Below are 14,507 nucleotides of genomic sequence, written 5' to 3' on the forward strand. Positions count from 1 at the left end.
GACAAAAAATGATGGTACGCATTCCTACTTGACCATAGGGTTTGTTAATTCTGTTTATCTAAAATTAGCTATGCTAGATTTTTTTAATAGCCAGAAATATCCCTCATATTTGGAATGAACCATTTTCTAAATATGGCCCAAAATATAGCACTGAGAATATGAGCACTCTAGGCAATTTTATAGCCGACTAATATTTTGAAACATGCTATGTGTTTATGATAATAACTGCCTACATTTTGACTCAGAGTGGCTTATACATCCACCTAAGGGCCCAGGTCAGAGATTATGAACTGCTAAGTCACCTGGAAAAGGATGACGTAAATACTATCCCTTTATATTATTCTCCATAGCTTATCTCCGTGAGAAGCGTCTGACACAGCTATCTGGATGGAAACACCTGTCCAGTCTGGATCACATTTCTTACCATGACGTGCCCTTCTGTGACAGTTTTGTACTTTCATATATTGGGTTAAGTTCAATAAACTTTTTACTGTTCATTTGTTGTGTGCTAGGCACTAGGAGACAGAAAAGTCGCCCATTCCAGCCCTTCAGCAGCTCATAGTCTAGTAAATGAAATAGACATGTAGTCTGACAAATTGTGATCCTGACTATCTTGGAACAGTATACTTCTAGGTGAGGTGCAGTGGTCACAGAGGATGAGATATGTAACATTATTTGACTGGATCACAGGTTAGGAAAGGCTTAGACAAAGTGATACTGAGCTGAGATTTTGAAGGATGAATTAGAATTTTCCACTGGACCAAAGCTGGGGGCAAGTTGGATTGGGGGTGCTAGATAGTGGGGACACATGCCAGCATGTAGAAAAGCATGGGATCAGACACATGGTGGTGTATTCAGGAGATTCCAAGCAGTAATTACCCTGGAGGATGCTGAGTCTGTGGCAACTTCTAGGAGGTGGAGCTCTATCATGAGGACCTTCTACTTTTGTTCCGTGTATCTCTATTCCAGGCTCCAAGGGGATGCTCAATTTGGCACCCCTTTGTGTGATAGATTCCTATGCCACATCAACCTGAATTATGGGTGAAATATGAAGGTACAGAATAAGAATTTACTTTATTGTGGCCTTTGCCTTCATGGCCTGATTTTGTTAGGATTCTATACCCAAGGCCAGTAATGGTTACCACCATCTTACCCTTTATCTCAGCGGTAGAAGAAGGTGGGGCTATATTTCCCTCATCGTGCACCCTCATCGGGAAGTGGTTTTGGTGAGCTGGAACTTTGTGCACTCCGAAGGACAACTCTTCCTTCCACTACATGCAGTATGTTGTTTACCTTGGTACTAATAAGTCTTTGTTTTCTTGGTTTCTTTAGAAAAGAGGGTGTGTATGAAATCAGCATGTCACCCACAGGCATATCTAGGTAAGTGAATTCTCACTAGAAAGGGACTATAATTAATCACTTACTTCAAGTCTTTTGAAATATTTAGAATGTTTTCCTTGTAGAATGTTAACCTTGATTAAAGTAGGTAACATCTGCCCCTTAAATTCCTGGAGAGCAAATATGTAGTAATACCTCCTTTTATACTAGCTTCAAAACATTTTCATAACCTCTCTGTCAGGTATAGTGTAACTATTACTTCTCCAGTTTTTCATGTGAGGAAATGAGGTCCAGGGAGATTCAATACTTTGTCCTGGGGCTACGTAGTAGTTTAACATTAAAGTTGAGTCTGGTCTCAACTTCTGTGCTGTGAGTGCTATATTATTGTTAGATTGTCGTAGTTGTTCAGTCACTAAGTCAGGTCCGACTCTTTAGAACCCATGGACTGTAGCATGCCGGGCTCCTTTGTCTTCCACTGTTTCCCGGAGTTTGCTCAGACTCATGTCTGTTGAGCTAGCGATGCTGTCTAACCATCTCATCCTCTGCCACCTGCTTTTCCTTTTGCCTTCAGTCTTTCCCAGTATCAGGGTCCCTTCCAACAAGTCAGCTCTTCACATCACATGGCCAAAGTATTGGAGCTTCAACTTCCGCGTCAGTCCTCCCAATGAATATTCAGGAATGATTTCCTTTAGAATTGACTGGTTTGATCTTTTCATTCCAAGGGACTCTCAAGAGTCTTCTCCAGCCTCACAATTTGAAAGGATCAGTTCTTTGGTGCTCAGCTTTGTCTGTGGTCCAGCTCTCACATCTGTAATGAGTACTGGAAAAACCATAGCTTTGACTGTATGGACCTTTGTCAGCAAAGTCGTAGTCCTGCTTTCTAATATGCTGTTTAGGTTTGTCATAGCTTTCCTTCCAAGGAGCCAGCGTCTTATAATTTCATGGCTACAGTCACCATCTGCAGTGATTTTTGGAGTCCAAGAAAAAAAATCTGTTACTGCTTCCGCTTTTTCCCCTTCTATTTGCCATGAAGTGATGAGACCAGATGCCATGATCTTAGTCTTTTGAATGTTGAGTTTCAATCCAGCTTTTTCACTCTCCTCTTTCACCTTCACCAAGAGGCCCTTTAGTTCCTCTTCACTTTCTGCCAGTAGAGTGGTATCATCTGCATATCCGAAGTTGTTGATATTTCTTGTGGCAATCTTAATTCCAGCTTGAGCTTCATCCAGCCCAACATTTCACCTGTTGTACTCTTAATAAGCAGGGTGACAATATACAGCCTTGATGTACTCCTTTCCCAATTTCGAACCAGTCCATTGTTCCATGTCTGGTTCTAACTGTTGCTTCTTGATCCCCATACAGGTTTCTCAGGAGACAGGTAAGGTGGTCTGGTACTCCCATCTCTTAAAGAATTTTCCACAGTTCGTTGTAATCCACAGAGTCACAGGCTTTAGCAAGCATAATCAGTGAATCAGAGGTAGATATTTTTCTGGAATTCCCTTGCTTTCTCCATGATCCAGCGAATGTTGGCAATTTGATCTCTGGTTCCTCTGCCTCTTCGAGACCCAGCTTGTACATCTGGACGTTCTTAGTTCATGTACTGCTGAAGCCTACTTGAAAGATTTTGAGTATAATGTTGTTGTTATCATGTGAAATGAGTGCAATTGTATGATAGTTTGAACATTCTTTGACATTGCCCTTCTTTGGGATTGGAATGAAAACTGACCTTTTCCAGTCCTGTGGTCACTGCTGAGTTTTCCAAATTTGCTGACATACTGAGTGAAGCACTTTAACAGCATCATCTTTTAGGATTTTAAACGGCTCAGCTGAAATTCCATCACCTGCACTAGCTTTGTTTGCAGTAATGCTTCCTAAGGCCCACTTGACTTCATACTCCAGCATGTCTGGCTCTAGGTGAATGACCACACCATCATGGTTATCCTGGTCATTAAGACCTTTTTTATATAGTTCTTCTGGGTATTCTTGCCACCTCTTCTTAATCTCTGCTGCTTCTGTTAGATCCTTACTGTTTCTGTCCTTTCTTGTACCCATCTTTGTATGAAATGTTCCCTTGGTATCTCAATTTTCTTGAAGAGATCTGTAGTCTTTCCCCTTCTATTGTTGTCCTCTCTTTCTTTGCACTGTTCGTTGAAGAAGGCCTTCTTATCTCTCCTTGCTGTTCTCTGGAACTCTGCATTCAGTTAGGTGTGTTTTCGCCTTTCTCCCTTGCCTTTTGCTTCTCTTCTTTCCTCAGCTGTTTGTAAAGCCTCCTCAGACAACCACTGCCTTCTTGCATTTCTTTTTCTTTGGATGGTTTTGGTCACCACCTACTATATAAAGTCCGTAGCTCTGCAGGCACTGTGTCTACCAGATCTAACGCCTTGAATCTATTCTTCACTCCACTGTACAATCATAAGGGGTTTGACATAGGTCATACCTGAATGGTATAGTGGTTTTCACTACTATCTTCAATTTAAGCCTGAATTTTGCAATAAGGAGCTCATGATCTGAGCCACAGTCAGCTCCAGGTCTTGTTTTTGCTAACTGTATAGAGTTTCTCCATCTTCAGCTGTAAAGAACATAATCTGATTTCAGTTTTGACCATCTGGTGAGGTCCATGTGTAAAGTCCTCTTTGGGGTTGTTAGAAAAGGGTGTTTGCTATGACCAGCGTGTTCTCTTGACAAAACTAATAGCCTTTGCCCTGCTTCGTTTTGTACTCTAAGGCCAAACTTGCCTGTTATTTTAGGTATTTTTTGTGGACTTCCCTGGTAGCTCAGCTGGTAAAGAATCTGCCTGCAATGCAGGAGACCCCAGTTTGATTCCTGGGTTGGGAAGATCTGCTGGAGAAGGGATAGGCTCTCCACTCCAGTATTCTTGGGCTTCCCTGGTGGCTCAGCTGATAAGCATCTGCCTGCAGTGAGGGAGACCTGAGTTTGATCCCTGGGTTGGGAAGATCTCCTGGAGAAGGGAAAGACTGCCCACTTCAGTATTCTGGCCTGGAGGATTCCATGGACTATATAGTCCATAGGGTCACAAAAAGTTGGACACGGCTGACTGACTTTCACTTTCACTTTTGGGTATTTCTTGACTTCCTACATTTGCATTTCAATCCCCTATGATGAAAAGAACATCTTTTTTGTGTGTTAGTTCTAGAAGGTGTTATAGATCTTCATAGAACCAGTCAACTTCAGCTTCTTCGGCATCAATTGTTGGGGCATAGACTTGGATGACTGTATTGTTGAATGGTTTGCCTTGGAAATGAACCAAGATCATTCTGTCATTTTTGAGGTTGGACTCAAGTACTGCATTTGGGACTCTTCTGTTGACTGTGAGGGCTACTTCACTTCTTCTAAACGATTCTTGTCCACAGTAGTAGATATAATGATCATCTGAACTAAATTCACCTGTTCATGAATTTAATTCATTGTAGTTCACTGATCCATTTTGGTTCACTGATCTGTAAGATGTCAGTGTTCAGTCTTACTATCTCCAGCTTGACCATGTCCAGTATACCTTGATTCATGGATCTAACATTCCAGGTTCCTATGAAATACCATTCTTTATATCATTGGACTTTACTTTCCCCACCAGACACATCCGCAACTGAGTGACATTTCTGCTTTTGCCCAACCAGTTCATTCTCTCTGGAGCTATTAGTAATTGCCCTCTGCTCTTCTCCAGGAGCATATTGGATACCTTCAGACCTGGGCAGGGGGAGGGGGCTCATCTTCTGGTGTCCTATCTTTTTGTCTTTTCATACTGCTCATTGGGTTCCTGCAGCAAGAATGCTAGGGTGGGTTGCCGTTTCCTCCTCCAGTGTACCATGTTTTGTCACAACTCTTCACTATGTCCTATCTGCTTGGGTGGCCCTGCACAGCATGGCTTATGGCTTCATTGAGTTACACAAACCCCTTCACCATGACAAGACTGTGATCACGAAGGGGATTGCTTATTATTGTATGCATTATTATGTTAATCCTGCATTATTATATATAATATATGTTAAGTTATATTGTATTGCTATATAAAGGTAGATTTCAATAACATTAAAGCATATGCGGTTTAGGGTATGTTAGGCGGTAGTAATTATTTCATTTTGAAAGCATCACCTTAGTGCATGTTCAGTTCAGATCAGTCACTCAGTCATGTCCGACTCTTTGAGACCCCATGAATCGCAGCACGCCAGACCTCCCTGTCCATCACCAACTCCCAGAGTTCACCCAGACTCACGTCCATCAAGTCAGTGATGCCATCCAGCCATCTCATCCTCTGTCGTCCCCTTCTCCTCCTGCCCCCAGTCCCTCCCAGAGTCTTTTCCAATGAGTCAGCTCTTCGCATGAGATGGTCAAAGTACTGGAGTTTCAGCTTTAGCATCATTCCTTCCAAAGAAATCCCAGGGCTGATCTCCTTCAGAATGGACTGGTTGGATCTCCTTGCAGTCCAAGGGACTCTCAAGAGTCTTCTCCAACACCACAGTTCAAAAGCATCAATTCTTCAGTGCTCGGCCTTCCTCACAGTCCAACTCTCACATCCATACATGACCACAGGAAAAACCATAGCCTTGACTAGATGAACCTTTGTTGGCAAAGTAATGTCTCTGCTTTTGAATATGCTATCTAGGTTGGTCATAACTTTCCTTCCAAGGAGTAAGCATCTTTTAATTTCATGGCTGCAGTCACCATCTGCAGTGATTTTGGAGCCCAGAAAAATAAAGTCTGACACTGTTTCCACTGTTTCCCCATCTATTTCCCATGAAGTGATGGGACCAGATGCTATGATCTTCATTTTCTGAATGTTGAGCTTTAAGCCAACTTTTTCACTCTCCACTTTCACTTTCATCAAGAGGCTTTTGAGTTCCTCTTCACTTTCTGCCATAAGGGTGGTGTCATCTGCATATCTGAGGTTATTGGTATTTCTCCCGGCAATCTTGATTCCAGCTTGTGCTTCTTCCAGCCCAGCGTTTCTCATGATGTACTCTGCATAGAAGTTAAATAAGCAGGGTGACAATATATAGCCTTGACATACTCCTTTTCCTATTTGGAACCAGTCTGTTGTTCCATGTCCAGTTCTAACTGTTGCTTCCTGACCTGCATACAGGTTTCTCAAGAGGCAGGTCAGGTGGTCTGGTATTCCCATCTCTTGAAGAATTTTCCACAGTTTATTGTGATCCACAAAGTCAAAGGCTTTGGCATAGTCAATAAAGCAGAAATAGATGTTTTTCTGGAACTCTCTTGCTTTTTCGATGATCCAGCAGATGTTGGCAATTTGATCTCTGGTTCCTCTGCCTTTTCTAAAACCAGCTTGAACATCTGGAAGTTCACAGTTGACGTATTGCTGAAGCCTGGCTTGGAGAATTTTGAGCATTACTTTACTAGCATGTGAGATGAGTGCAATTGTGCGGTAGTTTGAGCATTCTTTGGCATTGCCTTTCTTTGGGATTGGAATGAAAACTGACCTTTTCCATGTTACTGTAAATTAATGAGATGTTTAAATAAATCAGAATTTATGTCTAAGTGAATTGCTTAGAAAGAGTTGCTTTTGGATTTGCAAGTCTCTATAGTTAGTCCAGTGGCACTGCCATTGTTACAACCCTTTTCAGAACTTCCGTTTTCAGAACTTCCCTTTTAGAGCAAGTTTAATAGTCACACAAGAAAACCAGTTGCATTCTTTTTGTTACATGTCATTGTTAACCTGGTATGGCTTCAGGTGAGCTTTGGCTCTTTAAAATATCAACTCACCGTATGTGTAAGCCAAATTATTATGCTTTACACTGAAAATGGATATAGTGCTGTATGTCCATTATATCTCAGTAAAACTGGAAAAAATAATAATTCAGATCAAACATTGTAAATTGTACAGCTGGTTAAAATTAATAAATTCCTTGTTAAACTGTTAAAAAAAAAAATCAAACGTACCTTCAAAGAGTGAAATTTTATTACCAGCAAGGCTGTTGAAGAGCATGTTCCTATCTTTCAGAACATTTCTTAAGAAAGTTATTCAGAAATCCAAATGCATTGTTAAAATGAAATAGTATATTAGGGACATTGAAATCAAAACCACAATGATATACCACTTTATATTCACTAGAATTTCCACAGTCAAAAAGACAGTAATAAGTGTTATTATAAGAGAGAATGTGGAAAAACTAGAGCCTTCCTGTATTCCTGGTGGAATGTAAAATAGTACAATCCACTTAAAAAAAGTTTGGTGGTTTCTTAAAAAGTTAAGCATACCTTTATCATATGACCCAGCAGTTTCAGGCTTAGGTATCTTATTCAAGAGAAATGAAAACATACATCCATACAAAGACTTGTGTGTGAAGGTTCATAGCAGCATTCAAAACAGACAGAAGCAGAAACAATTCAAATCTCCATCAGCGGGTGAATGGACAGACAAAAGGTGTTATGTCTAATAATGGGATATTTTATTCCACCATAAAAAGAAATGTTGCTTTGATAATGTGGTACCACATGGGTAAACCTTGAAGACATTACACTACGTTGAATTTTACAGTATATTATATTATACCTCAGTAAAGGAGAGGAAAAAAAAGATATCCAAAACAATTCTGAGCTGACTTGGCATTGTTGAAATAAGTGTATATTCAGTGAAATAAAAAATCCTCTTTTGGATATCTTTAGTTTGTTATAGTTATGAATGATTGCTTTCCCTACGATTGGCATAGTCCCGGAAGACTCTCAATTGTTACAGTAACACAGGGCTAAGCATTTTATTATTCTGCTTTTCACAGTGATGCTGTCAGGTGAGATCATCTTTGTGTTACAGATGAGAAAAGCCAAGGTTCCGAGAGGTTAAGTAACCTGTCCAAGGTTTCACAGCTCAGCAGTGCTGGGGTAGTATTTGAACCATGTCTGTGAAAGCCATCATGTACCTCCTCATCCTTCATTGCCTGTTTTATTGCCTGTCTTAACTTGGCAGAGATTGGTTTTTCATCTGGAGCATCATGATCTGGGTGATATCACCTTCTGGGGGTGTGGTAAGATGATTTCATCTACCCATGAAAGGAAGCTTCGTCCAGATTCATTTACTCTGCTGATGGTTGGAGTCCACCCCATCTTCTGTGTTCTTTAGTTAGTAACTGTTCTTTCTGCATCCAGGGTGTGTTTGTGTCCTGGCTTTGTTGACTTGAAAGAGGCCGACTCAGTGTTTGAACAGCTTTGTCGGGATGTTCCCTGGAAGCAGAGGACTGGCATCAGAGACGGTAAGTGGATATCTTGGGATCACAGTTGTTGGTGTTTGGCCCTCCTTTCCAGATTGTTTTCCAGTACCCTTGCTTCTTGGCATCGCAGCCAGACTTACACAGATTTTCAAAGCCTAACTGGAACCCAAGCATGGGCAGGAACTCGCCAAAGGGGACAGGGAAGCGTGTTCCTTGCAGAAGACACAGCACGTGGTTCTCAGTGTGTGGCGGAAGGTGGGCCTTCAAGGAGAGGAAGGAAGTTTGGTTTGGCTGAGCTGTGGTTGACATGCTTATCTCCTTTGGTGTTTGATCACTGTTCATTACTTCAGACAGTGCCAGCTTCCCTCTTTCTTCATAGAAGCTTCCAGAACTTATTTTTTTCTGATTCTGTTCAGCATACATTCTTTTTATCATCTTTTTATTGTCACTCTAGTTTCACTAGAAGTCTCCTTTAGCTCCAGCATTTGTAGTCTTCTCCTGAGCTTGTCAAGATGACCTGGCTTGGAGTGGGTACCACACAAGCAACAGTACCTGCTATACCAAAGGTGGTCACTAGGGGGTGTCGGTGCTCTAGCATAGACTCTTTCTTTTTTTTTCCTGGCACATTGAGTGATTTTAAATTTTCTGTGGAGAAAGAGGCAAAGTATACTGGCATCACTTTTGTAACAGGCATCATAAGGAGAGTCGGCTCTTTGAGGGCAGGCTTCTAATTCCCAGCAATTTCTATAGCAGGGCTTTCGGTGACAGACTTGGCTTCAATTGCTGGCTCTTTCAAAGTGATTGTTTATTTTAGACAAATGATAGTTAAATAATTTTCTGATTCTTAATTTTTCTGATCAAGAAAATAGAGCTAATAATAATACCTATCTTGCAAGGTTGTTGTGATAATTAAATGAGACAGTGCCTAATAACATACTTAACAGAATGCTTGGCACATAGTAAGCCTTCCGTGAATAGTATAAAGCCTTCCATGAATGTTAACTGCTTTTATTATTATTGTTATTGTTGTGGTGGTTGAAGTCAATTGTAGGGAAAAATAGCAAATCTGCGGGTAGCTGCTTCTCTAATTATAAAGTGGACATCAAAAACTTCTGACTAAAATTAACTATGTGCTGTGGTGGGTCAGAGCACCTTTTTCTTTATTTGGAATTAAAAGGGCTTAGATAGTGGTGGCACGTGGGTGAACAGTTGGTTTTGTTTCCTGTATGGACGTTCATGCCACAATTTCCTGCCTACCAGGGTTCAGACTCCATGTCCTGCATCTTAGACCCTCCCTAATGTGAATCCTTCTGTCCTGCGGTGTGACTCCTTCACTCTGGTTTGTGTCACCACTAACACAAATGGGTCACACCCATTCTCACCCCAGAGCTGCACCCGTACTGGTTCTGCCATATACCCTCTCTTGCCATCCTTTTAGCTGTCCCCATGCCACTCCTGAAGTCCCGTGCCCTTTATGAAGGTGGAACCTTGGGTCAGAGCCCATCCTGCCTCTTCCTTTGTATTTCTCATAGCTCCTTATCCATTACTAGGCAGGGTGTTGGCACTCGGTAGGTACACCTAAAATAGCATTGAACCCTTTCAAAGGCCCTGTATTTTCTTTCTTAGATGTAACTTACCAGCAACCAAGACTTACAGCATGGTATGGAGAACTTCCTTACACTTATTCAAGAATCACTATGGAACCAAATCCTCACGTATGTTGGAATGTTGTTATTGGTATGGTTTTATAGACGATATACTGTGACTGTAGAGTACTGTGAAATAACAATAAATGACCTTGCAGAGCTGTGCGGTGGATCCTAGTTCAAAAAATCCTCCGAGTTCAAACACTGAGTCTTTGTGCTTATCACCATTGGTGTGCTTTTGATCCACAGATGAAGTCAGAGGATGAGGAAAAAACTGGAACTAGAGTAAACTAGAGCCAGACGCAAGGATTTCAGAGAAATGAATGGTCTCTTTTCCTGATCTCCCCCTTCCCCAAGCTTTTCCGCCATAGCCCTTGTGTGTCTCCTGGTACGTATTTGCTCTGGTCCCAAATCCTTACGACTGACCAGTGAAGTCAGAATGTTTGCTTCCATGTCTCAGGCTCTTTTCCCATTTGTGAGAAAAATCTGTTGCTTTTCTTGTTGACTTTGTATTCATTCTGTGGCTGCAGTTCTCATATTTATCATTGCTTTGGTTTGTCTCTGCTGCTTCTTGTGTTTTTAAAAATGTCCATGAAAGACGAAGTATAATGTATAAATTAAGCTTATCCGGATGATGGAATTAAGATCCAAGAAATAGCTCTCTGTTTAGTCCTTGGAATTTTGCCTTTGGCAAATAATAATATGGTTTTTGTGGGTTTTGTTTTTGTTTTTTTGAAGGAGACTTTGAAGAAAATGGAGTTTTTGCTTATGGCATTGGAATAAAGAGAAATGTGACACATTTAGAACTCCTAGTAATTTCTTATCATAAACTAGCATTTTACTAAAATGTTCAGGGATAAAATATTGACTGAAGGGAACATGACTTTTTCACATGAAGAGATGGATGGGTGCTCTGGTTTCTAAGGCTGCATTTAGAATGTAACCCAGGGAAGTACTGAGAGACCCTTTAAATCTGAAATTGACTTGAAAACATGAGGAGAATTGAGCTAGGCCAGTCCAGCATAAACTGCTGGCTATGTTTCTGTCAGAATTAGTGTATCTTCTTGTCAACAGTTATAGCAGAGAAGTTGAGGATTAAATAGCCTGTGGGAAAGAAGTTCTTTCATTCTAGCTAATCTTTCGGAACAGGATTTCTCAACCTTGGTATCGCCGATGTTTCAAGCACAATAACTCTTTGTTGTTCGCTTGTCCTGTGCATTGTAGGATGGTTAGCAGTATCTGTGACTTCTGCCCCCTAGATGCCAGAGGCACCCCCTACCCAGTCAAGGCAACCAAAAATGATTCTGGACGTTGCTAAACATCTGTGGGGCTTCCAAATTGACCTTGCTTGAGAACCACTGCTTTAGATTAAACGTAAGACATGTAAGGTCTGCTGAGATACAGTGACCACTTATGCTTGGGGACATTTTGTCACCTCTTCAAAAGAATTGTTTAAATGACAACGCTTTTCTTATATCATAAGTAATATGTGTTTATTACTGAAAATTTAGAAACTGCAGATAAATATGAAGAATATTAAAATTTTGGATAGTGCTTCCATCTGATGATTTGGTTCTAGTCTTTTTTTTCTTTTTAAGCAAATATATGTAGAGAATTTTTCTATAAAAATAAAATCAGTTATTCATATACTACATTTAATTTTGCTGTATTATTAACATATTCTAGTATAATGTCATATTAGAATTCTTTAATTTGAATTTGACTGGCTCATAACTTTGTATTTATTGCTAATAGATTTAGTTTGTATACCATCTGGAACAAAATCAAAACAGACGTCACTTTCTCAGATTTTTTAAGGGATGATTCCCTAATGTGTATATATGTGTTGGGGATATTAGTTTAATTTTAAAGTTATTTTTACCTCAAGCTTAGTATTCCATAGCACAGGAGGAGGTTCAATCATAGGTACTTAAACATCTTTTAGTCTTTTTTTTGGCAGCACTGGGTTTTCATTGCGGCATGCAGGCTCTCTCTAGTTGCAGCATAGTGGGGGCTTCTCTGGTTGCGACTTGCAGGCTTCCGTCATTGTGGAGCATGGGTGGGTGGCTTCTAGAACGCATGGGGTCAGTAGTTGCTGCTTGTGGGCTCGCTAGTTGCCCCGCGGCATGTGGGATCTTATCCCCCAACCAGGGATCAAATCCATGTTCCCTACACTGGAAGGTGGATTCTTAACCAGTGGACCACTAGGGAAGTCCCTCTTAGTCTTTTTTCCAAGCTAAATCTTATATGAATCCACTGTGTGGAAATAAAAGAGGACCCACACTGTCTGGTATTCCCACCAGCTTGACCTCTCCTCCTTTCTTCTCCTGTGGTCCCAGAGGCGTCTCTGTGGTACCTGGGTCTCTGCAAAACACTGTTTGATGTCCACCAAATAGGTCCTTGTATTTTCTCATACTCTTTTCCTCAAATGTCTTTTAAGGATAGAATGTCTTCACTGAACAGTGAGATGACGCTGGATTTTAATTTAGACTTTCAGTTCTGCGGGATCTGTATATAGCGTATTGGTTGGAGAGTCTAAATTAATCCCCTAGTTCATTATTCCTTGTTTTCTCCTTTTCTACTTACTTCACCACCAAAAATAACCAAGAAAAAAAAATATATTCACTTAGAAACATAATGCAGACTTGGTGTTAGCTCAGTCCCTAAGCAAGTCAAGGAAGTGCTAATTAGTTTCTCAGTTACATTGCTGAAAAGCTATCATCCTCCTTTATGTTCTTGTGTTTCTTGTTAAGTGTATGATTCTAGCATCTGATCTTTATCCCCATGAAGATAAGCTGCTTCTTGTTGTCATTCAGTCATGGCCGATTCTTTGCGACCGCATGGACTGGAGCATTCTAGGCCTCCCTGTCCCTCACCACCTCCCAGAGTTCACCCAAGTTCATGTCATTGAATCAGTGATTCTGTCCAACCATCTCATCTTCTGCTGCCCTCTTCTCCTTTTGCCTTCAGTCTTTCCCAGTATCGAGGTTCCCAGGTGGTCCTAGTGGTAAAGAATGGCCTGCCAATGCAGGAGACTTAAGATACACAGGTTCAATCCCTGGGTTGGGAAGATCCCCTAGAGAAGGAAATGGCAACCCACTGTAGTATTCTTGCCTGGAGAATCCCATGGACAGAGGAGCTTGGTGGGCTATAGTTCATGGGGTCACAAAAAGAGTCAGATATGACTTAGGGACTAAACTGTTATCTATAGCCCTTGAGAAAGAACTAAATATCCTTGACTATGCTTAATGACTACTAATGACTTTCCCCGCATCAGGGTCTTTTCCAGTGAGTCAGCTGTTCACATCAGGTGGCCAAAGTATTGTAGCTTCTGCTTCAGCATTCGTCCATCCAATGAGTATTCAGGTTTGATTTCCCTTAGGATTGACTGGTTTGATCTCCTTGCAGTCCAAGGGACTCTCAAGAATTTTCTCCAGCACCACAATTTGAAAACATCAATTCTTCCGCATTCAGCCTTCCTTATGGTCCAACTTTCACATCCATATATGACTACTGGAGAAATCATAGCTTTAAATATACAGACCTTTGTCAGCAAAGTTAATATGCTGTCTAGGTTTGTCATAGCCTTCCTTCCAAGAAGCAAGTGTCTTCTAATTTCATGGCTGCAGTTACCATCTAGTGATTTTGGAGTCCAAGAAGAGAAAATCTGTCACTGCTTCCACTTTTTCTTCTTCTGTTTGCCATGAAGTGATGGGACCAGATGCCATGATCTTAGTTTTCTGAATGTTGAGTTTAAAGCCAGCTTTTTCACTCTCCTCTTTCACTTTCATCAAGAGGCTCTTTAGTGCCTCTACATTTTCTGCCATTAGACAGTTATCATCTACATATCTGAGGTTGTTGATATTTCTCCCAGCAATCTTGATTCCAGCTTGAGCTTCATCCAGCCTGGCATTTCACATAATGTACTCTGCATATAAATTAAATAAAGAGTGACAATATACAGCCTTGTCGTACTCCTTTCCCAATTTCAAACCAGTCAGTTGTTCCATGAAAGTGTTACTCCTTGACCCACATACAGGTTAAAGATGGCTTAAAGCCATAAAATAAATAGGAAATACAGCTTGATAACATTATTATGGAATTTCACTCTTGAACGTCGGTTAGTTTAATAACATTTATTTAATGATCTAAGTTTTGTTTGTTGTTATTGTAGTTCTTAAAATCCTCTGCCTTAGAGGAGCTGAATAGATATTTTTCCAAAGAAGACATACAAATGGATAATGGTGGTGGTGTTGGTGGTTTAGTTGCTAAGTCGTGTCTGACTCTTGTGATCCCGTAGGCTGTGGCCTGCCAGACTTCTCTGTCCATGGGATTCTCCAGG

At 40.8% G+C, this 14,507-nt stretch overlaps 1 protein-coding gene across 5 annotated transcripts in view; it reads left to right on the forward strand.

The window, feature by feature from the left end:
- The window catches only part of ALKBH3 (alkB homolog 3, alpha-ketoglutarate dependent dioxygenase), a 41,517-nt gene that overhangs the window by 3,995 nt on the left and 23,015 nt on the right, over nucleotides 1-14,507 (forward strand). For all 5 annotated transcript variants that reach the window (XM_005216455.5, XM_059874688.1, XM_059874687.1 and 2 more), the window contains 3 exon segments: nucleotides 1,333-1,380; nucleotides 8,458-8,561; nucleotides 10,146-10,234. In XM_005216455.5, the coding sequence (XP_005216512.1) occupies nucleotides 1,333-1,380; nucleotides 8,458-8,561; nucleotides 10,146-10,234 (241 nt within the window).

The sequence above is a fragment of the Bos taurus genome, chromosome 15 (genome assembly GCF_002263795.3).
Source record: "Bos taurus isolate L1 Dominette 01449 registration number 42190680 breed Hereford chromosome 15, ARS-UCD2.0, whole genome shotgun sequence".
In the NCBI taxonomy this organism is placed as follows: Eukaryota; Metazoa; Chordata; class Mammalia; order Artiodactyla; family Bovidae; genus Bos; species Bos taurus.